General features: G+C 49.3%; 1 protein-coding gene across 3 annotated transcripts in view; it reads right to left on the reverse strand.

Annotated features, from left to right (window-relative positions):
* Positions 1-2,266: 2,266 nt before the first annotated feature.
* The window catches only part of DENND5A (DENN domain containing 5A), a 40,847-nt gene continuing 15,996 nt past the window's right edge, over positions 2,267-27,117 (reverse strand). For all 3 annotated transcript variants that reach the window (XM_077286642.1, XM_077286643.1, XM_077286644.1), the window contains 15 exons: positions 26,221-26,371; positions 25,424-25,517; positions 21,703-21,834; positions 21,385-21,537; positions 21,228-21,309; positions 20,032-20,116; positions 15,710-15,838; positions 15,416-15,537; positions 13,588-13,733; positions 12,657-12,775; positions 12,110-12,291; positions 11,931-12,013; positions 11,715-11,838; positions 11,471-11,639; positions 2,267-3,248 (listed from right to left, as the gene is read on the reverse strand). In XM_077286642.1, coding sequence (XP_077142757.1) covers positions 3,065-3,248; positions 11,471-11,639; positions 11,715-11,838; positions 11,931-12,013; positions 12,110-12,291; positions 12,657-12,775; positions 13,588-13,733; positions 15,416-15,537; positions 15,710-15,838; positions 20,032-20,116; positions 21,228-21,309; positions 21,385-21,537; positions 21,703-21,834; positions 25,424-25,517; positions 26,221-26,371 — 1,955 coding nt within the window. In that variant the 3' untranslated portion in view covers positions 2,267-3,064. The remainder of the gene's footprint in view (positions 3,249-11,470; positions 11,640-11,714; positions 11,839-11,930; positions 12,014-12,109; positions 12,292-12,656; positions 12,776-13,587; positions 13,734-15,415; positions 15,538-15,709; positions 15,839-20,031; positions 20,117-21,227; positions 21,310-21,384; positions 21,538-21,702; positions 21,835-25,423; positions 25,518-26,220; positions 26,372-27,117) is intronic.

Raw genomic sequence — 27,117 nt, forward strand, 5'->3', positions numbered from 1 at the left:
GGGGCCCATTACACTGAATGGAGGGCTGTGTGGGGATTACAGTTGGAGAGTCATACTATGATGAGGTCACCATTCTTTGTCGGTAGGATTGAGGGAGGTGGGTACAGTGGGGTCATCATGCAATGCGCGAGGAGGGTTTTGTGGAGGAATTCACTGTGGGGGTATCACACTGTGTTTGGGGGCACTTTTATTGGCATCATACTTTATCATCTGTATTATTCACATTTTTTTTTAATTCTTTGTTATTACATATTTATATTAGGCCATCTGCTTTTACTGCTGTTACAGAACATATTATATTATTCCAATATGCCAAGATGTATTCATTAGAGTGTACTTTGTTTGGGAAAAGACTCCTTTAAGTTTGTTTCGATATGAAAAAGTTACATTTTATATTTGATAAGGAAAAACTTGCTCAATGCAGACACTGTTTTAATAAGTATCAAGGTTGGCCTTTTAGTTTTGGCTCCCAGGATCACACACAGCTCCTCCGTCATGTAGCTGGACTGTGACTTTCCCATGGTGATCCAAAGGTGGACGTGGGATAGTGATGGACAATTCTTCTAGCAGATGTGAGGCATCACAAGGTCATAGTTCTCTAGGGAGAGAGCAGGAGGAACAAGGGGCCAAGAGACCAGCGCCAGTGTAGCAGCAAGGCCTGGGGAAGAACACAAAAAGGGCAGTCACGAATTAGGAAATATCTGTAAACTAGTCCTTATTAGCAGCCATGAGGATATTCTCAACTCTCCTGTAGCTAAAACAAACGTTCTGCCACATTATCAGTCTCCATCCCCTTCTGGCAGTGGACAGTATAGTCCCTTCTTAGTTTCTCTGCAGGAGTCGTCTCCACAGCTATACAGCCCTGTACTGCCAGTCTGCTACATCGCTGACAAGCAGGCAGAAAGATATTTCTATTGACTGAGCGTGTGTCCCCTCCAGCACTCGGCTCATTAGGTGGAGGTGACTGAGCATGTGTGTCCTCCAGCACTCGGCTCATTAGGTAGAGGTGACTGAGCGTGTGTCCTCCAGCACTCGGCTCATTAGATGGAAGGAACTGAGTGTGTGTCCTCCAGCACTCGGCTCATTAGGTGGAGGGGACTGAGCATGTGTGTCCTCCAGCACTCGGCTCATTAGGTGGAAGGAACTGAGCGTGTGTGTCCTCCAGCACTCGGCTCATTAGGTGGCGGTGACTGAGCGTGTGTGTGTCCTCCAGCACTCGGCTCATTAAGTGGAAGGAACTGAGTGTGTGTCCTCCAGCACTCGGCTCATTAGGTGGAAGGAACTGAGCGTGTGTGTCCTCCAGCACTCGGCTCATTAGGTGGCGGTGACTGAGCGTGTGTGTGTCCTCCAGCACTCGGCTCATTAGGTGGAAGGAACTGAGCGTATGTGTCCTCCAGCACTCGGCTCATTAGGTGGAGGGGACTGAGCGTGTGTGCCCTCCAACACTCGGCTCATTAGGTGGAGGGGACTGAGCGTGTGTGTCCTCCAGCACTCGGCTCATTAGGTGGAGGGGACTGAGCGTGTGTGTCCTCCAGCACTCGGCTCATTAGGTGGAGGGGACTGAGCCTCTGTGTCCTCCAGCACTCGGCTCATTAGGTGGTGGCCACTGATAGGACTCAACGATCCCCCGAAAATTAAATTGAACACTGGGTTCCTAGAGTAGTGGCCACTATACCTAATGCACGATGGAACTGGAAATCTTGTCACACTTTAGTTGACAAGGGGGCGTGGTTTACAAAATGACATTACTCCAAAACTTAGGTGCAAAAATGTGCTGCAAAGAGGCATAAAATTAACCAGAAGTCTGTAAAGGTGCGCCAAATTTATCATGTATCTTCAGACTTGCCCGTCTTGATATCGGACAGGAACATATTAGTAAATGTCTCCCAGTATTTCCTGCTGCTCCCGTCACTCGGCCATGATGAGAAAAGTGGAGAAGTTGGTGCACTTCGCCCTCTGGTGGCCACTTATAGTAAAAGCCCGTGTTTTTCCACACACCACTGTGGAAGTAGAAGTCTGATAGGTATGAGGCTAAAATGAAGAAATATTTCGTCCCTCTGGAATTCAGGTAATCCACAATCACACTCACAATCTGCCTATTTTACAAAGGAAAAAAATGGAAATCTGTGCTGAGAATTTTAAGATTGTGACACAAACTAAGACTTCGTTATACCAATTAGTGCCGGTCTGTAGAGGGGCCACAATGGGAATCCGGAAGCTTGGTCTGCTCACCTGACCCATCCTATAAAAGAACGCAGAAAGCGACAATTGTGTAAATGTATTTATTTTATTTTATAACCTGATCTGTGCAAAATGCCTCCTGCACCAGAAGCGGACGGCCGGAGGTGAGGGCAAGAGACGATGTGCGGCCGCCTGATTATTGCATGTCGGAGGAACACGAAGCAGCATAAATAACTCATCTCAGACAGAATATAAAGGAAATGTCAGATCACCGGCGGCAAGAGGGCGATCCAAAAGAGAATGCCCTCCCCGTCTTCATGTGCCCTCTATGCCGGGGGAGGGTAAGTGACACGGTCAGGAGAACATGAAGAGTTAAATAAATAAAATAATGCATATCAATAATAATAATAATAATAATAAAAAAAAAAAAACACACGATGTGTGCATTTATGTCGCCATATATAAACACTCTCCGAATGTCACAAGGTAATACTGACGAGGAAAACCCCACACGACTCCATAACACTGCGGCCGAGCACAAGAAGAATTAAAAATATAGAATCTGCTTTTATCTGTCCTGTAACAGCAAATAAAGGACGAGGCAGCGAGAAAGCAAATGCCCGGAAAATGTAACAGACGGAGAAATGGCGACGACTCTCCCCGGATCCTGCGACCTCTGGCTCCATGGCAAGTCAATAGGACAGCTTGACAATAAGCCGTGCAATATTCACCGACACCTCTCTCATATGAAAGGATGTAACGAGTCTATAGCATTTACAGAAATAGAGATACTCTAATACATCAGCCGGCGGAGATCAGGGGCGCCGCTCCGTGCACAGTTGTGGTCGATCTCTGGGGTTGGGCTACGTGGCTGGGATCGGCCTCAGATGGTGATCCCTTTGATGAGAGAGCTCTCCAGGGTGATATTGAACTCTTGCAGCGTCTGCAGGACGCGGATTAGCGAGTTGACGAGGGTGTGGTCCTTTATTAACGCCATGTCCTCATACATCTGTGCTATGATGGGGCAGTCGGCCAGGAGGGCGATCCAGTGGTGCAAGTGATGATCCCTGCAGAAAGAGAGATGAGAAGAACACAGATCGCTATATACACAACTGACAAATGATACATGACCGACTTCATACAGAAGCCCAACACATGACCGGCCGAGGCACACGACAAAAGCAGATTCATTATCATATAATGGAAAGGCCTCCAAGATCTTCCCTTCACAGTCCGCAGGCATCACACAGCATTTCTGTAGCCAGCCATTCAGCTCTGCCAGCAGCACATAAGCAAGACAGATTCCCTTGCACTTACAGCAAGCTGAGGTCTTGTATCTCAGTCACGGCTACCAGTTACCACACTATGCTGTCTACATCCCACTGACGGAGTCCCCACAAAACGGCGCACACTGAATCTGCAAAACTCTGAACTTTCCCACAATGTTAAAATGTTTACTTGACTCTTCTCCAGCGTAGGCAGCAAAGCCTGGCACTAAATAGTATAGTTAATAATGCCAAGAATACGCAGATATTCAGAAGAGACACCATCCAACGGACTATGGGGCATCTCCCCATTATTCACCATCCAACTGACTATCGGGCATCTCCCCATTATTCACCATTTAACGGACTATCTGGCATCTCCCCATTATTCACCATCTAACGGACTATCGGGCATCTCCCCATTATTCACCATCCAACGGACTATTGGGCATCTCCCCATTATTCACCATCTAACGGACTATCTGGCATCTCCCCATTATTCACCATCCAACTGACTATCGGGCATCTCCCCATTATTCACCATCTAACGGACTATCTGGCATCTCCCCATTATTCACCATCTAACGGACTATCTGGCATCTCCCCATTATTCACCATCCAACTGACTATTGGGCATCTCCCCATTATTCACCATCCAACGGACTATTGGGCATCTCCCCATTATTCACCATCCAACTGACTGTTGGACATCTCCCCACTATTCACCATCCAACGGACTATGGGGCATCTCCACATTATTCACCATCTAATGGACTATAGGGGTTCTCCCCATTATTCACCATCCAACGGACTATCGGGCATCTCCCCATTATTCACCATCTAACGGACTATCTGGCATCTCCCCATTATTCACCATCCAACTGACTATCGGGCATCTCCCCATTATTCACCATCCAACGGACTATTGGGCATCTCCCCATTATTCACCATCTAACAGACTATCTGGCATCTCCCCATTATTCACCATCCAACTGACTATCGGGCATCTCCCCATTATTCACCATCTAACGGACTATCTGGCATCTCCCCATTATTCACCATCTAACGGACTATTGGGCATCTCCCCATTATTCACCATCTAACGGACTATCTGGCATCTCCCCATTATTCACCATCCAACTGACTATTGGGCATCTCCACATTATTCACCATCCAACGGACTATGGGGCATCTCCACATTATTCACCATCTAATGGACTATAGGGGTTCTCCCCATTATTCACCATCTAATGGATTATCGGGGTTCTCCCCATTATTCACCATCCAACGGACTATGGGGCATCTCCATATTATTCACCATCTAATGGACTATCGGGGTTCTCCCCATTATTCACCATCTAATGGACTATCGGGGTTCTCCCCATTATTCACCATCCAACGGACTATGGGGCATCTCCACATTATTCACCATCTAATGGACTATCGGGGTTCTCCCCATTATTCACCATCCAACGGACTATCGGGCATCTCCACATTATTCACCATCCAACGGACTATTGGGCGTCTCCACATTATTCACCATCCAACGGACTATGGGGCGTCTCCACATTATTCACCAACCAACGGACTATTGGGCGTCTCCACATTATTCACCATCCAACGGACTATGGGGCATCTCCACATTATTCACCATCCAACGGACTATGGAGTATCTCCACATTATTCACCATCCAACGGACTATGGGGCATCTCCCCATTATTCACCATCCAACGGACTATTGGGCGTCTCCACATTATTCACCATCCAACGGACTATGGGGCATCTCCACATTATTCACCATCCAACGGACTATGGGGCATCTCCACATTATTCACCATCTAATGGACTATCGGGGTTCTCCCCATTATTCACCATCCAACGGACTATGGGGCATCTCCCCATTATTCACCATCCAACGGACTATTGGGCGTCTCCACATTATTCACCATCCAACGGACTATGGGGCATCTCCCCATTATTCACCATCCAACGGACTATTGGGCGTCTCCACATTATTCACCATCCAACGGACTATGGGGCATCTCCACATTATTCACCATCCAACGGACTATGGGGCATCTCCACATTATTCACCATCTAATGGACTATCGGGGTTCTCCCCATTATTCACCATCCAACGGACTATGGGGCATCTCCCCATTATTCACCATCCAACGGACTATTGGGCGTCTCCACATTATTCACCATCCAACGGACTATGGGGCATCTCCACATTATTCACCATCCAACGGACTATGGGGCATCTCCACATTATTCACCATCTAATGGACTATCGGGGTTCTCCCCATTATTCACCATCCAACGGACTATGGGGCATCTCCCCATTATTCACCATCCAACGGACTATTGGGCGTCTCCACATTATTCACCATCCAACGGACTATGGGGCATCTCCCCATTATTCACCATCCAACGGACTATTGGGCGTCTCCACATTATTCACCATCCAACGGACTATGGGGCATCTCCCCATTATTCACCATCCAACGGACTATTGGGCGTCTCCCCATTATTCACCATCCAACGGACTATGGGGCATCTCCCCATTATTCACCATCCAACGGACTATTGGGCGTCTCCACATTATTCACCATCCAACGGACTATGGGGCATCTCCCCATTATTCACCATCCAACGGACTATTGGGCGTCTCCCCATTATTCACCATCCAACGGACTATGGGGCATCTCCCCATTATTCACCATCCAAAGGACTATGGGGCATCTCCACATAATTCTGCAGGTTGTTAGAATTTCAGCAAAACCAAAATTAGAGATTTCTGCCTCAATTCATCACACCAATTTTTTCCGGATTTATGGCGTAAATTGCTTTGAAAAGTTGCACTCCGGTTTGGCCCACCCCTACCTATAAGGGCACAGCTGAGGCGGGATGGGGGCGAGACATCCGGTGAGTGGTGTGAACCTCTGTCTTCCACAGATCTCTCATCATGACTTAGATGAGCTGTGTGGTTCCTTAGGACAGAGATTGAACCCAGTCACCGACTGGAGTAATATTTCTGCCGGAGGTGCACGAGACACTCCTGATTCTTTAACCCCTTCATGACCCAGCCTATTTTGGCCTTAATGACCTGGCCGTTTTTTGCAATTCTGACCAGTGTCCCTTTATGAGGTAATAACTCAGGAACGCTTCAATGGATCCTAGCGATTCTGAGATTGTTTTTTCGTGACATATTGGGCATCATGTTAGTGTTAAATTTAGGTCGATAATTTCTGAGTTTATTTGTGAAAAAAACAGAAAATTGGCGAAAATTTTTAATTTTTATTCTGTTAAACCAGAGAGTTATGTGACACAAAATAGTTAATAAATAACATTTCCCACATGTCTACTTTACATCAGCACAATTTTGGAAACAAATTTTTTTTTTGCTAGGAAGTTATAAGGGTTAAAATTTGACCAGTGATTTCTCATTTTTACAACAAAATTTACAAAACCATTTTTTTTTAGGGACCACCTCACATTTGAAGTCTTTTTGAGGGTTCTATATGGCTGAAAATACCCAAAAGTGACACCATTCTAAAAACTGCACCCCTCAAGGTGCTCAAAACCACATTAAAGAAGTTTATTAACCCTTCAGGTGTTTCACAGCAGCAGAAGCAACATGGAAATAAAAAATGAACATTTAACTTTTTAGTCACAAAAATGATCTTTTAGCAACAATTTTTTTATATTCCCAAGGGTAAAAGGAGAAACTGGACCACGAACGATGTTGTCCAATTTGTCCTGAGTACGCTGATACCTCATATGTGGGGGTAAACCACTGTTTGGGCGCACGGCAGGGCTCGGAAGGAAAGGAGCGCCATTTGACTTTTTGAATGAAAAATTGGCTCCAATCTTTAGCGGACACCATGTCGCGTTTGGAGAGCCCCCGTGTGCCTAAACATTGGAGCTCCCCCACAAGTGACCCCATTTTGGAAACTAGACCCCCCCAAGGAACTTATCTAGAAGCATAGTGAGCACTTTAAACCCTCAGGTGCTTCACAAATTGATCCGTAAAAATGAAAAAGTACTTTTTTTTTCACACAAAATTTCTTTTAGCCTCAATTTTTTCATTTTCACATGGGCAACAGGATAAAATGGATCCTAAAATTTGTTGGACAATTTCTCCTGAGTACACCGATACCGCACATGGGGGGGTAAACCACTGTTTGGGCACATGGTAAGGCTCGGAAGGGAAGGAGCGCCATTTGACTTTTTGAATGAAAAATTATCTCCATCGCTAGCGGACACCATGTCACGTTTGGAGAGCCCCTGTGTGCCTAAACATTGGAGCTCCCCCACAAGTGACCCCATTTTGGAAACTAGACCTCCCAAGGAACTTATCTAGAAGCATAGTGAGCACTTAAAACCCCCAGGTGCTTCACAGGAGTTTATAACGCAGAGCCGTGAAAAAAAATAATAATTTTTCTTTCCTCAAAAATGATTTTTAGCCCGGAATTTTTTATTTTCCCAAGGGTAATAGGAGAAATTGGACCCCAAATGTTGTTGTCCAGTTTGTCCTGAGTACGATGATACCCCATATGTGGGGGTAAACCACTGTTTGGGCGCACGGCAGGGCTCGGAAGGGAAGGCACGCCATTTGGCTTTTTTAATGGAAAATTAGCTCCAATCATTAGCGGACACCATGTCGCGTTTGGAGAGCCCTTGTGTGCCTAAACATTGGAGCTCCCCCACAAGTGACCCCATTTTGGAAACTAGACCTCCCAAGGAACTAATCTAGATGTGTGGTGAGCACTTTGAACTCCCAAGTGCTTCACAGAAGTTTATAACGCAGAGCCATGAAAATAAAAAATAATTTTTCTTTTCTCAAAAATTATTTTTTAGCCCACAATTTTTTATTTTCCCAAGGGTAACAGGAGAAATTGGATGCCAAAAGTTGTTGTCCAGTTTCTCCTGAGTACGCTGATACCCCATATGTGGGGGTAAACCAATGTTTTGGCACACGTCGGGGTTCAGAAAGGAAGTAGTGACGTTTTGAAATGCAGACTTTGAGGGAATGCTCTGCGGGCGTCAGGTTGCTTTTGCAGAGCCCCTGATGTGCCTAAACAGTAGGAACTCCCCACAAGTGACCCCATGTTGGAAACTAGACCCCCAAGGGAACTTATCTAGATGTGTGGTGAGCACTTTGAACCCCCAAGTGCTTCACAGAAGTTTATAATGCAGAGCCGTGAAAATAATAAATGTATTTCCTTTCCTCAAAAATATTTTTTTTGCCCAGAATTTTTTAATTTTCCCAAGGGTAACACGAGAAATTTGACCCCAAAAGTTGTTGTCCAGTTTCTCCTGAGTATGCTGATACCCCATATGTGGGGGTAAACCACTGTTTGGGCGCACGTCAGGGCTCGGAAGGGAAGTAGTGACATTTGAAATGCAGACTTTGATGGAATGGTCTGCGGGCGTCATGTTGCATTTGCAGAGCCCCTGATGTGCCTAAACAGTAGAAACACCCCACAAGTGACCCCATTTTGGAAACTAGACCCCCCAAGGAACTTATCTAGATGTGTGGTGAGCACTTTCAACCCCCAAGTGTTTCACAGAAGTTTATAATGCAGAGCCGTGAAAATAAAAAATAATTGTTCTTTCCTCAAAAATTATGTTTTAGCAAGTAATTTTTTATTTTTGCAAGGGTAACAGGAGAAATTGGACCCCAATAGTTGTTGCCCAGTTTGTCCTGAGTACGCTGGTACCCCATATGTGGGGGTAAACCACTGTTTGGGCGCACGTCGGGGCTTGGAAGGGAGGGAGCACCATTTGACTTTTTGAACGCAAGATTGGCTGGAATCAATGGTGGCGCCATGTTACGTTTGTAGACCCCTGATGTGCCTAAACAGTGGAAACCCCTCAATTCTAACTTCAACGCTAACCCCAACACACCCCTAACCCTAATCCCAACTGTAGCCATAACCCTAATCACAACCCTAACCCCAACACACCCCTAACCACAACCCTAACCCCAACACAGCCGAAACCCTAATCACAGCCGTAACCCTAATCCCAACCCTAACCCTAATCCCAACCCTAACCACAACTGTAACCCCAACACACCCCTAACCCTATCCGTAACCCTAACCACAAGCCTAATCTTAACCCTATTTCCAACCCTAGCCCTAATTCCAACCCTAACTCTAATTCCAACCCTAACCCTAAGGCTATGTGCCCATGTTGCGGATGCGTGTGAGATTTTTCCGCACGATTTTTGAAAAATCTGCAGGTAAAAGGCACTGCGTTTTACCTGCGGATTTACAGCGGATTTCCAGTGTTTTTTTGTGCGGATTTCACCTGCGGATTCCTATTGAGGAACAGGTGTAAAACGCTGCGGAATTCACACAAAGAATTGACATGCTGCGGAAAATACAACGCAGCTTTCCCGCACGGAATTTTCCGCACCATGGGCACAGCGGATTTGGTTTTCCATAGGTTTACATGGTACTGTAAACCTCATGGAAAACTGCTACGAATTCGCAGCGGCCAATCCGCTGCGGATCCGCGGCCAATCCGCTGCGGATCCGCAGCCAAATCCGCACTGTGTGCACATGCCCTAACCCTAACCCTACCCCTAACCCTACCCCTAACCCTAGTTCTAACCCTAACCCTAGTTCTAACCCTAACCCTAGTGGAAAAAGAAAAAAAATATTTTCTTTTTTTTTTATTATTGTCCCTACCTATGGGGGTGATAAAGGGGGGGGGGGTTTATTTATTATTTTGATCGCTGTGATAGAACCTATCACAGCGATCAAAATGTACTTGTAACGAATCTGCCGGCCGGCAGATTCGGCGGGCGCAATGCGCATGCGCCCGCCATTTTGGAAGATGGCGGCGCCCATGGAGAAGACGGACGGGCACCGGGAGCCTCGGTAAGTATAAGGGGGGGAGATCGGGGCATGGGGGGGCATCGGAGCACAGGGGGGTGGCATAGGAGCACGGGGGGAGCGGTCAGGAGGACGGGGGAGCGGAGCACAGGACGGAGGGGACTACGGGACAGATCGGTGGCTTGGGGGGGCGATCGGTGGGGTGGGGGGGGGCTCACATCAGGGTTTCCAGCCATGGCCGATGATATTGCAGCATCGGCCATGGCTGGATTGTAATATTTCACCAGTTTTTCAGGTGAAATATTACAAATCGCTCTGATTGGCTGTTGAAAGTGAAACTGCCAATCAGAGCGATCGTAGCCACGGGGGGGTGAAGCCACCCCCCCTGGGCTGAAGTACCACTCCCCCTGTCCCTGCAGATCGGGTGAAATTGGAGTTAACCCTTTCACCCGATCTGCAGGGACGCGATCATTCCATGACGCCACATAGGCGTCATGGGTCGGATTGGCACGGGTTTTCATGACGCCTACGTGGCGTCATGGGTCGGGAAGGGGTTAAGAGGTGAGCGCCTCAATAAATCAGGAGCGTCAGACTCTTCCCCCCCTTGATGCATCGGGGGCTCTCTGTTCAGCATTAAAGCGAATGTTTTCATATTGTTGACGTCTAGGCGCCATTTAATCATTACTTTTTCATGGGCAGAGACGTGTCCTCGCTCGTCAGAAGAGGGATGGATCGTAGGTTCCTTTTTAGGATGCAAATTATTTTCTTGAGCTCTTATTTAGTTTTTTTAGGAAAGTGGAATAATCAGAAAAAGCAGCAATTTAATTTTTTTTACAAACTTATCTAGTGCTATTAGGAGACTTCCTTCTTCAGAACATTGCAGTTTTTAATGTATCTGGCAGGATACAATGGGCTCAGTCCGGGGAAAGCCAGAAGGCCATGACATTCAGTAATCGCATCAAAGGGGTTATTAAAAACTATTTATGACCCCAATTATAGCAGATCTGGCCCCAGTAGACCCCAATAAGTAATGATGTTGCGCCCAGCTCCTGTGTCTGCACCATCACGGAGGAGCGCAGCTGCATCACGGGTAAGGGAGCAGTCCGAGCTATGGCCGCCTACGTGTACCTTCACTACAAACATATGACTAGTACTTTAAGGAAGCGTGCACTCACCGGGCCCCTAGACACACAAACATCTGGAACTTTCCATCTTTGCCGATGTTCCTGGGCGTGCCGTTTATGGCGGTGATGAAGCGGCTGAAGTTGCAGACCCGTTTCTGCCAGTCCTCCCCCGCCGCCGTGTCACTCATGTCCAGCGCATCGTAATGTGCTTGTGCTTTTTCTACGGATAACATAATCAGATGTCAGTAGTCATCGGGAAAGATGCGAACCTGCCGGAGCCCAACCATGCCCCTACCTAAAAAGTCCCATATGAAGATGCTCTTAAAGAGTCGCGGGGACTTGAATCCGTGCTGGAAAACTTGCTCCAACGCCGCAACCAAACCACACTCTCCGCACAGCAACAGCGTCAGGCTGCCCCTCTACAAGACAGGAATGCAGAAATACCGGCGCCCGTCATCCCACGATCAGCCATGTCGTGTTAGTACCGGGGGGACGTCACAAATCATCGTACCTCTTTCTCCGGCTTGTGGAAATGCTTGACGATGCCATTCACTGCCTCTCCTATGGCCTCCTGGATCTGCCCCGTGTTCAGTTCTACAAGGAAGACAATGGATGAGCACCATAAAATAACAGAGGGCAGAAAGATTGGCATCACCAGCAGGGGGCGCTCTAATAATAAGGGGTGCTTACTGGGTCTGCTATTGGGGGATATGGCCACAAGTCTCCGGATCATGCCCGGGGAGTGCTGCAGAGGAGGCGTCCGGCAGGGTCTTTCTTCAGTATCTGGTGTGGACGTCAGAAGATCTCCAACCAGAACCCTCTCCAGACTCCCATCATCCATCCCTTTCCCCAACCACCGACCGCACGGGAACCTGGAAAAAGAAAAAAAATGCTAGAAGAGAAAAAATGGCTGCTCTTTAGCTAGATTATACTCTACTCACATCTAGAGCTGCATTCAAAATTCTGCAGGCTTTCTGATAGAGTCAAGGCTGCAGAGGCTGGCATCTCTCTGCTGCCCCTGCTGGTCTAGTGTGATAATGCATTGTGGGCGATGTAGTGTCTACAATACGCACAACAGTAAAAATTACATTTCCCACAAAGTGATGAGTCCGAGGACGAGCGCTCAGCTGCACCTCTCAGTGCTGACATCCAGGGGGCAGCAATAAGGCAGAGAATGCAGCTCTGGACGTGCCAGGCACAAGGTAACGTGCGAGCAGTACTGGCCGCTGGCCCTCACTTGTATGCGTGGCCGGTGATCTCGTTCCGGACCATGACGTGCTCCACCAGCCACTTGGCGTACAGCCCCGAGTTGTCATGTCCGATCTGCACGGTGGTCAGCTTGCCCAGGTTTTGGCACTGTGCGGGGAGACAAGAGGTGTAGGGTCACTTCATCGCTGTGATATGGAAGGTAGAGGACAGCGGGCAGAGGGCGACACCACGGGCAGAGGGCGACACCACGGGCAGAGGGCGACACAGCGGCCAGAGGAGGAGGGCGACACAGCGGCCAGAGGAGGAGGGCGACACAGCGGCCAGAGGAGGAGGGCGACACAGCGGCCAGAGGAGGAGGGCGACACAGCGGCCAGAGGAGGAGGGCGACACAGCGGCCAGAGGAGGAGGGCGACACAGCGGCCAGAGGAGGAGGGCGACACAGCGGCCAGAGGAGGAGGGCGACACAGCGGCCAGAGGAGGAGGGCGACACAGCGGCCAGAGGAGGAGGGCGACACAGCGGCCAGAGGAGGAGGGCGACACAGCGGCCAGAGGAGGAGGGCGACACAGCGGCCAGAGGAGGAGGGCGACACAGCGGCCAGAGGAGGAGGGCGACACAGCGGCCAGAGGAAGAGGGCGACACAGCGGCCAGAGGAAGAGGGCGACACAGCGGCCAGAGGAAGAGGGCGACACAGCGGCCGGAGGAAGAGGGCGACACAGCGGCCAGAGGAAGAGGGCGACACAGCGGCCAGAGGAAGAGGGCGACACAGCGGCCAGAGGAAGAGGGCGACACAGCGGCCAGAGGAAGAGGGCGACACAGCGGCCAGAGGAAGAGGGCGACACAGCGGCCAGGCATTCATCAATGAGCAAGACTCTGCAGAGACGAGCGTGCGCAACCGCTTACAGTGCCCAGATACCAGCGTCACCCTCCGCAAGGTCAGCGGCACAAATATCCAACGCACCTCATAGGTCATCTCCAGGATATTCCGGTGAACCTGCAGCACGCCCGTCTCGCCCATCTCCCCCGAGATACAGATCCAGGGGTTGGCAGTGAACATGGAGCCTCCGAGCTTCTTACTGGGAATGATGAGGATGTGATAAGGGATCACTGAGGAGAGAAGAACATGAGACAAATCATCCACCGAGACCACGTATCACCGAGGAGCAGCTGCATTATACTACAGAGCTGAACCCACAATGCTGCAGACTTCAGTGCAAGAACCTCCTAGTGTAGTGAAATATGTATAGGTATGTATGTGTGACTAGCAGTAATTTAACATTTGTCACAACATATGTTATCCTGAGAAGGCAGTCTCCTGTCTCCAATCTCGCCAGGGGGCCTCGCTAAGAACCAGGAAGGGGAAAAGTTTCACACCTTCAGCTCTTTTGAAGAGAGATGTCAATTACAGCCTGACACTATTTATATATGAGAAACGTTACACAAAGAGTTTCAGAGAAAATAATATATTCATTGGTGGAGCGGCCGTGGTCCAGTCACAAACCAGAAATTATAATATTAACCTGAGAGGCTAGTCTAGAAATTTGACCTCTAGGTTGACTCTATAAATTAGGCCTGTATACATAGAAAGCTGTTCACATGTGGGGGCAGCCTGGGAAGCTGATGTGAGCCATTCCATATTTCTCCCTCCCTCAGGGACAGAGAATCAGAATGCAAAGTTCGATATTTCTGTAAGTTTTATCCCTTAAATTTATCACTGTTTTTGCATATTTGCATGTCACTTTTTATTCCCATATTTTTATACCCTTTTAATTGTAAGCACTGTACCTTTTCTATTAAAGTTTAAAACTTTAAGTGTGATCCTTGTATACTCTAAAAGAATCCATAGCCTTAAAGTGTGTGACCCTGGAGATTGGCAGACAGTAGTAGGAATATTTCCGGGACTCATTGCCCGTGTGTTCGGTGAGTGGTGGCAGTGTGTATGAGCGGGTGTGTGGCCTGGGCCGGCGTGTGATTTATGCTCCCATTACAGCATAGGACAGAGGTTGAATGCTGGACTGAGAGAGAGGAGATAGATTAACCCTTGCAGGCACAACCCAATCACGTACTGAGATCGGACACATGACACCTAGCATACACTCCGAGGTCAGCATCTGCCCTTGTGATATGCAGTCTGACACAGAATAGTGAGTGCAGCTCTGGAGTATAATACAGGATGTAACTCAGGATCAGTAATGTAATGTATGTACAGTGACTGCACCAGCAGAATAGTGAGTGCAGCTCCGGAGTATAATACAGGATGTAACTCAGGATCAGTAATGTAATGTACGGTATGTACACAGTGACTGCACCAGCAGAATAGTGAGTGCAGCTCTGGAGTATAATACAGGATGTAACTCAGGATCAGTAATGTAATGTATGCACACAGTGACTGCACCAGCAGAATAGTGAGTGCAGCTCTGGAGTATAATGCAGGATGTAACTCAGGATCAGTAATGTAATGTACAGTATGTACACAGTGACTGCACCAGCAGAATAGTGAGTGCAGCTCTGAGGTATAATACAGGAGGTAACTCAGGATCAGTAATGTATGTACACAGTGACTGCACCAGCAGAATAGTGAGTGCAGCTCTGGAGTATAATACAGGATGTAACTCAGGATCAGTAATGCAATGTATGTACACAGTGACTGCACCAGCAGAATAGTGAGTGCAGCCCTGGAGTATAATACAGGATGTAACTCAGGATCAGTAATGTAATGTATGTACACAGTGATTTCTTAGTTTCTGCAGATTCAGTCTCTACATTTAGAGTGTCGGTCGTGTACTTACTTATCGTTGTGAAGACATTGGTGAAGCAGAAGTAATCTACGGCGTTGAAGGACAGGAGATGATACAAGAATTGCTCCTTCTCATCATCACATCGCAGGAAGGCATAGCGCTTGTACAATTTTCTACAGAAAAAGCAAAAGGTTTTTCAAATATCATTAAAAATGCTGAATAGTAACAGAGAATCAGAGAAGTGTGAACGTCCTCACTACAGAACCCTGGGACATGGCACTGGGGGGACATAACGTGTGACGCACATAATGGAGACACCTGGGGTACAGGACGCTGGGGACGTACTTGGTTAATTCATGATTATGGAGAAGTTGTTTTAAGTGTCTGGATAGAAGTTTCTTCTCCATGGATAATCGGACCCAGGCTCGCGCCTTCCCCACATCAGTCTTGATCTCTCCAATGTTCTGTATGTGCCTGAAAACAAGAAGTGACAGGGAACCAGTACAGCAGAAGCCCCTTCAAATGTACCTCCCTGCATCCCCCCAAACTACTGACCCCTCCAAACACACCTCCCTGCATTCCTCCAAAACTACCGACCCCTCCAAACATCTCCCTGCATCCCCCCAAACTACCGACCCCTCCAAACACACCTCCCTGCATCCCCCCAAACTACCGACCATACAAACACACCTCCCTGCATCCCCCAAACTACCGACCATACAAACACACCTCCCTGCATCCCCCTAAACACCTCCCTGCATCCCCCCAAACTAGCGACCATACAAAACACCTCCCTGCATCCCACCAAACTACCGACCCCTCCAAACACACCTCCCTGCATCCCCCCAAACTACCGACCCCTCCAAACATCTCCCTGCATCCCCCCAAACTACCGACCATACAAACACACCTCCCTGCATCCCCCCAAACTACCGACCCCTCCAAACATCTCCTTGCATCCCCCCCCAAACTATCGACCCCTCCAAACACACCTCCCTGCATCCCCGCAAACTACCGACCATACAAACACACCTCCCTGCATCCCCCCAAACTACCGACCCCTTTAAACACCTCCCTGTATCCCCCCAAACTACCGACCCCTCCAAACACACCTCCCTGCATCCCCCCAAACTACCGACCCCTACAAACACACCTCCCTGCATCCCCCAAACTACCGACCCCTCCAAACACACCTCCCTGCATCCCCCAAACTACCGACCCCTCCAAACACACCTCCCTGCATCCCCCCAAACTACCGACCCCTCCAAACACACCTCCCTGCATCCCCCCAAACTACCGACCCCTCCAAACACACCTCCCTGCATCCCCCCAAACTACCGACCATACAAACACACCTCCCTGCATCCCCCAAACTACCGACCCCTCCAAACACACCTCCCTGCATCCCCCCAAACTACCGACCCCTCCAAACATCTCCCTGCATCCCCCCAAACTACCGACCCCTTCAAACACACCTCCCTGCATCTCCCCAAACTACCGACCCCTCCAAACACACCTCCCTGCATCCCCCCAAACTACCGACCCCTCCAAACACACCTCCCTGCATCCCCCCAAACTACCGACCATACAAACACACCTCCCTGCATCCCCCCAAACTACCGACCCCTCCAAACATCTCCCTGCATCCCCCCAAACTACCGACCCCTTCAAACACACCTCCCTGCATCCCCCCAAACTACCGACCCCTCCAAACACACCTCCCTGCATCCCCCCAAACTACCGACCCCTCCAAACACACCTCCCTGCATCCCCCCAAACTACCGACCATACAAACACACCTCCCTGCATCCCCCAAACTACCGACCCCTCCAAACACACCTCCCTGCATCCCCCCAAACTACCGACCCCTTCAAACATCTCCCTGCATCCCCCCAAACTACCGACCCCTCAAAACACACCTCCCTGCATCCTCCCAAACTACCGACCATACAAACACACCTCCCTGCATCCCCCCAAACTACCGACCCCTCCAAACATCTCCCTGCATCCCCCCAAACTACCGACCATACAAACACACCTCCCTGCATCCCCCCCAAACACACCTCCCTGCATCCCCCCAAACTACCGACCCCTCCAAACATCTCCCTGCATCCCCCCAAACTACCGACCCTGTTGTGAATTCCACTCTTGGGCTCCCTCCGGTGGTTGTAAGTAGCACTTTTGTGAATTCTGCTCTTGGGCTCCCTCCTGTGGTTTTGAGCGGTATAGCTGCTTCTTGGATTTAGCATCAGCAGCTGCTTCCACTGATCGTCTTTCTGGCTCGGCTTTTTAGTCTGGCCTTATCCCTCAATCAATGCCAGTTGTCAATTGTTCCTGCTTGGAGTCACTGCTCTTTTGGATTTCCCTGACACTCTGTCCAGTTCAGCAAAGATAAGTCCTTGCTTGTCCTTTTGCAGTCCACTTGTTGTGGACTTTATTGTTCAGCACATTCTATGTTTTGCTCATTTGTCCAGCTTATCAGTATGGATCTATTCAGCTAAGCTGGAAGCTCTGGGCTGCAGATTTTGCCCTCCACACCTTTAGTCAGGTGTGGAGATTTTTGCATATCTCTGCGGTGGACTTTTTCTAGTTTTTATTACTGCCCGCACAGTGTTCTTTCCTGTAATATCTATCTAGCTAGAAGTGGCCTCCTTTGCTAAATCTTGTTTCATACTAAGTATGTCATTTCCTTCTCCTCTCACAGTCATTATTTGTGGGGGGCTGTCCTATCCTTTGGGGATTTTCTCTGAGGCAAGATAGCTTTCCTATTTCTACCTTTAGGGGTAGCTAGTTCTCCGGCTGTGACGAGGTGTCCAGGGAGTGACAGGAACATCCAACGGCTACTCCTAGTGTTGTGTTAAGATCAGGAACTGCGGTCTGTATAGTTACCACCTGCTCAGAGCTAGTCGCATGTCGCTCCTAAATTACCAGTCCATAACACGACCCCTTCAAACACACCTCCCTGCATCCCCCAAACTACCGACCCCTCCAAACATCTCCCTGCATCCCCCCAAACTACCGACCCCCCCAAACATCTCCCTGCATCCCCCCAAACTACCGACCATACAAACACACCTCCCTGCATCCCCCCAAACACACCTCCCTGCATCCCCCCAAACTACCGACCCCTCCAAACATCTCCCTGCATCCCCCCAAACTACCGACCCTTCAAACACACCTCCCTGCATCCCCCCAAACTACCGACCCCTTCAAACACACCTCCCTGCATCCCCCCAAACTACCGACCCCTCCAAACACACCTCCCTGCATCCCCCCAAACTACCGACCCCTCCAAACACACATCCCTGCATCCCCCCCAAACTACCGACCCCTCCAAACACACCTCCCTGCATCCCCCCAAACTACCGACCCCTCCAAACATCTCCTTGCATCCCCCCAAACTACCGACCCCTCCAAACACACCTCCTTGCATCCCCCCAAACTACCCACCCCTCCAAACATCTCCCTGCATCCCCCCAAACTACCGACCCCTTCAAATACACCTCCCTGCATCCCCCCAAACTACCGACCCCTCCAAACATCTCCCTGCATCCCCCCAAACTACTGACCCCTCCAAACACACCTCCCTGCATCCCCCCAAACTACCGACCCCTCCAAACATCTCCCTGCATCCCCCCAAACTACCGACCCCTCCAAACATCTCCTTGCATCCCCCCAAACTACCGACCCCTCCAAACACACCTCCCTGCATCCCCTCAAACTACCGACCCCTCCAAACACACCTCCCTGCATCCCCCCAAACTACCGACCCCTCCAAACATCTCCCTGCATCCCCCCAAACTACCGACCCCTCCAAACATCTCCTTGCATCCCCCCAAACTACCGACCCCTCCAAACACACCTCCCTGCATCCCCCCAAACTACCGACCCCTCCAAACATCTCCTTGCATCCCCCCAAACTACCGACCCCTCCAAACACACCTCCCTGCATCCCCCCAAACTACCGACCCCTCCAAACACACCTCCCTGCATCCCCCCAAACTACCGACCCCTCCAAACACACCTCCCTGCATCCCCCCAAACTACCGACCCCTCCAAACACACCTCCCTGCATCCCACCAAACTACCGACCCCTCCAAACACACCTCCCTGCATCCCCCAAACTACCGACCCCTCCAAACACACCTCCCTGCATCCCCCAAACTACCGACCATATAAACACACCTCCCTGCATCCCCCAAACTACCGACTCCTCCAAACATCTCCCTGCATCCCCCAAACTACCGACCCCTCCAAACACACCTCCCTGCATCCCCCCAAACTACCGACCCCTCCAAACACACCTCCCTGCATCCCCCCAAACTACCGACCCCTCCAAACACACCTCCCTGCATCCCCCAAACTACCGACTCCTCCAAACACACCTCCCTGCATCCCCCAAACTACCGACCCCTCCAAACACACCTCCCTGCATCCCCCAAACTACCGACTCCTCCAAACACACCTCCCTGCATCCCCCCAAACTACCGACCCCTCCAAACATCTCCCTGCATCCCCTTAAACTCATCTCCCTATATTTCTTCCTTATCTCTTATGGTACACCTAGACTCCACAGCACATCCCAGATCCGCTCCTCCCGCGACCCCCAGATTCACCCCCGACGTCCCTGATGAGAAGGCAGCTGGAAGCTCATCCATAAGACTCACAACATGTCTTGGACCAGTGAGATCTTCATCGGAGCCATCACCGGATTAGGATCGGATCTCCGTCTCTCCGAATCGAAAAACAATTCTGGAAGAGAACAAACATATAATAGAGAGGTGACCCCGCACCCCACAATCTCTACAGGTCATATAATAGAGAGGTGACCCCCGCACTCCACAATCTCTACAGGTCATATAATAGAGAGGTGACCCCCGCACCCCACAATCTCTACAGGTCATATAATAGAGAGGTGACCCCCGCACCCCACAATCTCTACAGGTCATATAATAGAGAGGTGACCCCCGCACCCCACGCTCTCTACAGGTCATATAATAGAGAAGTGACCCCCCCCCACCTCACAATCTCTACAGGTCATATAATAGAGAGGTGACCCCCGCACTCCACAATCTCTACAGGTCATATAATAGAGAGGTGACCCCCGCACCCCACAATCTCTACAGGTCATATAATAGAGAGGTGACCCCCGCACCCCACAATCTCTACAGGTCATATAATAGAGAAGTGACCCCCCCCACCTCACAATCTCTACAGGTCATATAATAGAGAGGTGACCCCCGCACCCCACGCTCTCTACAGGTCATATAATAGAGAAGTGACCCCCCCCCACCTCACAATCTCTACAGGTCATATAATAGAGAGGTGACCCCCGCACCCCACAATCTCTACAGGTCATATAATAGAGAGGTGACCCCACACCCCACGATCTCTACAGGTCATATAATAGAGAGGTGACCCCCGCACCCCACGATCTCTACAGGTCATATAATAGAGAAGTGACCCCCGCACCTCACAATCTCTACAGGTCATATAATAGAGAGGTGACCCCGCACCCCACAATCTCTACAGGTCATAAAATAGAGGTGACCCCCACACCCAATGACCTCTACAGGTCATATAATAGAGAGGTGACCCCACACCCCACAATCTCTACAGGTCATATAATAGAGAGGTGACCCCCACACCCAACGACCTCTACAGGTCATATAATAGAGAGGTGACCCCCGCACCCCACAATCTCTACAGGTGATATGTAGCACATTACACAAGTGCACTGTCATTTAGGACAGGAGGGATCCAGGGCTCGGATCGGTCACTTCCTAAGGTCATCACCAGATCATTGCTACGGCGGTGACGGACAGACACAAGTCGGGAGACACAGGGTAGAAGACCTACTAACCCGTGTGGCCGAGGCTCCCAGCATTCAGTCTCCTCCTGCTGTCCTGATAATGTAACAGGTGAGACCACAAGGCTGACTTCCCCTGCAGCACAAACACAGGACAGGGTGTGAGGCCTCCGTCAGTGGGGAGTCACAGAACCTACAAGTGAGACCCTACCTGCTTCACCAGGAGGCCATGGCTCCAGATCCGCTCCAGGAGATCGCAGAGGCTGGCGATCAGCGTGTTCTCCTCCACGCCCGTTATACTGACCTCACCGTGGCCCAACTCCACCGCCTCACGGCCCATCTTCTCCACCAGCATCCTCTTAGTCTGCAAGAATAAAGAAATGTCCACCACCTGCTCAACCACAGGACCAGTCTGGACCTGGTGATGGACGACGACTGGACCTCGCGGAAGATAATGTGAGCGTCACAAGATTCTTAACAGATGGGTGTATAACGGCTGCGCACCATATTACGGCACTCCTTCACGCACCTTATTACGGCACTCCTTCAGCAAGCCTTCCACAAACTTCCAATTGGTCTGAGCAATAACAGAGGGAGAAAGGTTGGAGAGTTTAGGCTGCCGAATACCGCTGCCCATATTCCTCGCCTCCTGGATGTACTTCTGTAAGAAAAGGGGAGATATCAGTCACATATGGTGTAATGTCTGGAGGTTATATCAGTACTGGAGCGTTATAAGAGGGGCTGATATCAGTCACATATGGTGTAATGTCTGGGGGTTATATCAGTACTGGAGCGTTATAAGAGGGGCTGATATCAGTCACATATGATGTAATGTCTGGGGGTTATATCAGTACTGGAGCGTTATAAGAGGGGCTGATATCAGTCACATATGATGTAATGTCTGGGGGTTATATCAGTACTGGAGCGTTATAAGAGGGGCTGATATCAGTCACATATGGTGTAATGTCTGGAGGTTATATCAGTACTGGAGCGTTATAAGAGGGGCTGATATCAGTCACATATGGTGTAATGTCTGGGGGTTATATCAGTACTGGAGCGTTATAAGAGGGGCTGATATTGGTCACATATGGTGTAATGTCTGGAGGTTATATTAGTACTGCAGCGTTATAAGAGGTGCGGATATCAGTCACATATGGTGTAATGGCTGGAGGTTATATCAGTAGTGGAGCATTATAAGAGGGGCTCATATCAGTCACATATGGTGTAATGTCTGGGGGTTATATCAGTACTGGAGCGTTATAAGAGGGGCTGATATTGGTCACATATGGTGTAATGTCTGGAGGTTATATTAGTACTGCAGCGTTATAAGAGGTGCGGATATCAGTCACATATGGTGTAATGGCTGGAGGTTATATCAGTAGTGGAGCATTATAAGAGGGGCTCATATCAGTCACATATGGTGTAATGTCTGGAGGTTATATCAGTACTGGAGCGTTATAAGAGGGGCTAATATTAGTCACATAAGATGTAATGTCTGGAGGTTATATCAGTACTGGAGCGTTATAAGAGAGGCTGATATCAGTCACATATGGTGTAATGTCTGGGGGTTATATCAGTACTGGAGCGTTATAAGAGGGGCTGATATCAGTCACATATGGTGTAATGTCTGGAGGTTACAGTGGCTTGTGAAAGTATTCGCCCCATTGACATTTTTCATGTTTTTATACCTCACAACCTGGAATTTCCCTGTTTTTTGAGGGTTTGCATCGGTTCATATGAAAAACATGCCGACAACTGTGAATATTTGGTTTTCTTTTTATTGTGCAGCAAACAAATAGGCCAAAATAACTGAAACCTTTAGTGTGCAGAACTCTTCACCCCCCTACAGTCAGTACTGTGTAGAGCCTCCTTTTGCGGTAATCACAGCTGCGGTCTCTTTAGAGAAGTCTCTATGAGATTTCCACATCTGGCCGCTGGAATTTTTGCTCATTCCTCAAGACAAAACTGCTCCAGCTCCTTCAAGGTTAGATGTTTCCTCTGGTGAGCAGCCATCTTCTCGTCTGACCACAGATTCTCCAGTGGATGAAGGTCTCGGCCGCTCCAGAACATTTCCACGTTTCCCCTTACACCGCTCCAGTGTTGCTTTAGCACAGGCGTGCAGACACTGAGTCCCGCGGGTCGTACACAGCTCTCAATGGCCTTTTATCCGGGCCCCAGGCAGATCGTGCATGGGCAATTCATTTCTTCTTGCTCGGTGAGCACACATACGCAGTGTTCAGTAATGGACACTGGAGCGCATGCAATGAAGGATTACATCCCGACACCAGTGCCAGCATCAGGACTTTGAGGGCGGAATTAGAATACAATTTGTATGGCCCCCAAAAGATTGTATAAATATCCAAACAGTCCTTGGCACAGCAGTATGCTTTGGGTCATTGTCTTGTTGGGAGGTGAACCTCCGTCCCAGTCTGAAATCACTGACAGACTGAAACAGGTTTTGTGCGAAAATATTCTGTGTTTCTCACCACCCATCTTCCCCTGGACTCGCACCATTTTACCTGTTCCTGCTGCTGAAAAAAAAATCCCCACAGCATGATGCTGCCACCACGTTTCACTGTGGGGCTGGTGTTCTTGAGCTGTGTTAGTTTGGTGCCAGACATAACATTTACCTTAGTGGGCAAAAAGTTCAATTTTGGTCTCCTCTGACCACAGCACCTTCCTCCATACATTTGGGGAGTCTCTCAAATGTCTTTTGGCAAACTCAAAACGAACCTTACAATTTTTGTGTCAGTAACGGCTTTTTTCTGTCCACATAAAGGTCACTTCTATGGAGTGTACAGCATATTGTGGTCGTATGGACAGATCAGATACTCCAGTCTCTGCTTGGGAACTCTGCAGCTCCTTCAGGGTTACCTTTGGTCTCTGTGTGGCCTCTTCGATTAATGCTCTCCTTGCCCAGGCAGACAGTTTTGGTGGGCGTCCTCTCTAGGCACGATTTATGTGGTGCTATGTTCTTTCCATGTCATGATAATGGATATGATGGTTGTCTGAGGCATCAACGGAAAATAGGAGTTTTTTTTCTTTATTCAAATAACCCAACCCTGAGTTGTGATTCTCAACAACTTTGTTCCTGATGGTGTTGTTTGGAGATCTCCTTGCTCTTCGTGGTGCTGTTTGGAGACCTCCTTGGTCTTCGTGGTTTTGTTTGGTTTGGAGATCTCCTTGATGATTGTGGTGTTTGGAGATCTCCTTGATGATCGTGGTGTTTGGAGATCTCCTTGATGATCGTGGTGTTTGGGGATCTCCTTAATGATCGTGGTGTTTGGGGATCTCCTTGATGATCGTGGTGTTTGGAGATCTCCTTGATGATCGTGGTGTTTGGAGATCTCCTTGATGATGGTGGTGTTTGGAGATCTCCTTGATGATGGTGGTGTTTGGAGATCTCCTTGATGATCGTGGTGTTTGGAGATCTCCTTGAAGATCGTGGTGTTTGGAGATCTCCTTGATGATCGTGGTGTTTGGAGATCTCCTTGATGATCGTGGTGTTTGGAGATCTCCTTGATGATCGTGGTGTTTGGAGATCTCCTTGATGATCGTGGTGTTTGGAGATCTCCTTGATGATCGTGGTGTTTGGGGATCTCCTTGATGATCGTGGTGTTTGGGGATCTCCTTGATGATCGTGGTGTTTGGGGATCTCCTTGATGATCGTGGTGTTTGTTTAGTGGTGCCGCTTATTAATGGTGTTGCAGCCTCTGTGACCTTTCAGATAAGGTGAAGTATATACTGACACAATGTGACACTTAGATTGCACACAGGGGGATGTCCTGTCACTAAGCAAGAGGCTTCAAAGCAAAAGGGGTGAATACATATGCACATGCCAATTTTTAGTTATTTGATGCCATAAATGTAATTTTTGCCGATATTTTTCTCCCTTCACTAATGTAGACTATTCAGTGCTGATACATCACACACAAAGCGAATTATACAAATATTTACACACAGGTTGTAATGTAACACAATAGGTAAAAAGCCAAAGAGGGAGTGAATACTTTCACAAACCAAAGTATATCAGTACTGGAGCATTATAAGAGTGGCTGATACAGTGACACATAGGAGGGTCTCAGCCCTGGAGATATGTGATATAGGGTAGAGATAATGGAGGTCAGGTATGATTCTACACATCCTGTCACTAAAATACCACCACAATTTGCTTCTCCCTAGTTACATGGCTGATCACAGAGGAGAATAGAATGAATGTACAGGCGGAGCGCTCCTCGCTGTACCCTCACCTCCCTCTGGTCATTATCCAGTCGGAGGTGCTCCGTGTGCTGCTTCTGTCTGTCTCTCCGTCTCCATTGTGCCGGCGCGTTCCTTTTTGTCCATCTATAACAGATCATGATAAAAATGAGCATTAGGTCCCTTCGCTCAGCTGCTGCAGAACCCCTTTGAGAAGCGCAGGGGGAGATCTGAAGGCGAATATTGGTGTGTGATACAATGTGTCCATCAGGTAGAATAGACCCATACTATAAGTTATTTTGGGGCTTTTACATTTGGACCCCGGAAGGGGGAGAAAGACTATAATGTCCGTCCGACCCGACCATGAAATCAGATGAGGGGATTATACCCCAGGACCACATGGGGCCACAATCCCCCTGAGCTCACAGCCGCCTGTCGGAGAATAAGGCTACATGCACACGTTGCGGAAAGTCCTGTGGATTTTTCCAGACTGATTTTGGTAAATCCGCAGGTAAACCACACTGTGGATTACCTGCAGAATTACCGCAATTTTTTTGCAGATTTTGTGCGGATTCCACCTGCGGTTTTACACCTGCGGATTCCTATTATGGAACAGGTGTAAACCGCTGCGGAATCCGCATAAAAAATTGACATGCTGCGGAAAATAAACCGCTACGTCTCTGCACGGTATTTTCCGCAGCATGTGCCCTGCAGATTTTGTTTTCCATAGGTTTACATTGTACTGTACAACGCATGGAAAACTGCTGTGAATCCGCACCAAAATCCGCAGCATGTGCACAGACCCTAAAGCTAGCAGGATTAGCACCCTCATCACCAGGATGGTTCTCACTTGTTTGTTGCTGGTCCCGAAGACAAGACATCAGACTGCAGCCTAGGGAAGAACCCAGGCTCATATTTCCCTTGGCCGATCTTCATATCCAGCAGATGCGGGTGGATGGCGGTGTGATCGATCTTGGAGAGTCGTAGCTCAATGGCCTTCACTGCAGGACAATCAAACAAGTAATATCTGTCCAGTGCCGATCATGTTCTCTCATCTCCCCTCCCCACGCTCACACTCTCTTACCGCTCGCTCTCTCATCCCCCCTCCACGCTCACTCTCTCATCCCCCCTCCACGCTCGCTTTCTCATCCCCCTCGCTCTCTCATCCCCTCTCCACGCTCGCTCTATCATTCCCTCTCCCGTTCGCTCTCTCATCCCCCCTCCCGCTTGCTCTCATCCCCCCTCCACGCATGCTCTCTCATCCACCACTCGCTCTTTCATGCCCCCTCCCCCTCGCTCTCATCCAACCTCCCACTCGCTCTCTCATTCCCCCTCCCTCTCTCATCCCCTCCATCTCGCTCTCTTCTCCCCCTCCCTCTCTCATCCCCTCCATCTTGCTCTCATCCTCCCTCCTGCTCTCTCATCCCCCTCCCTCTCTCATCCCCATCTCGCTCACTCATCTCCACTCGCTCTCTTCCCCCTCCCGCTCACTCTCTCATCTCCTCCATCTCGCTCTCTCATCCCTCCTCCCGCTCGCTCTCTCATCCCTCCTCCCGCTCGCTCTCTCATCTCCCCTCCCTATCACTCTCATCCCCTCCATCTCACTCTCATCTCCCCTCTCGCTCCCTCTCATCCCCTCCCGCTCTCATTCACCCTCCCTCTCTCATCGCCTCCATCTCGCTCTCATCCCCCCTCCCGCTCGCTCTCTCATCCCCTCCTGCTTGCTCTCTCATCCCCCCTCCTGCTC

Source organism: Ranitomeya variabilis, chromosome 2, assembly GCF_051348905.1.
Source record: "Ranitomeya variabilis isolate aRanVar5 chromosome 2, aRanVar5.hap1, whole genome shotgun sequence".
NCBI lineage: Eukaryota > Metazoa > Chordata > Amphibia > Anura > Dendrobatidae > Ranitomeya > Ranitomeya variabilis.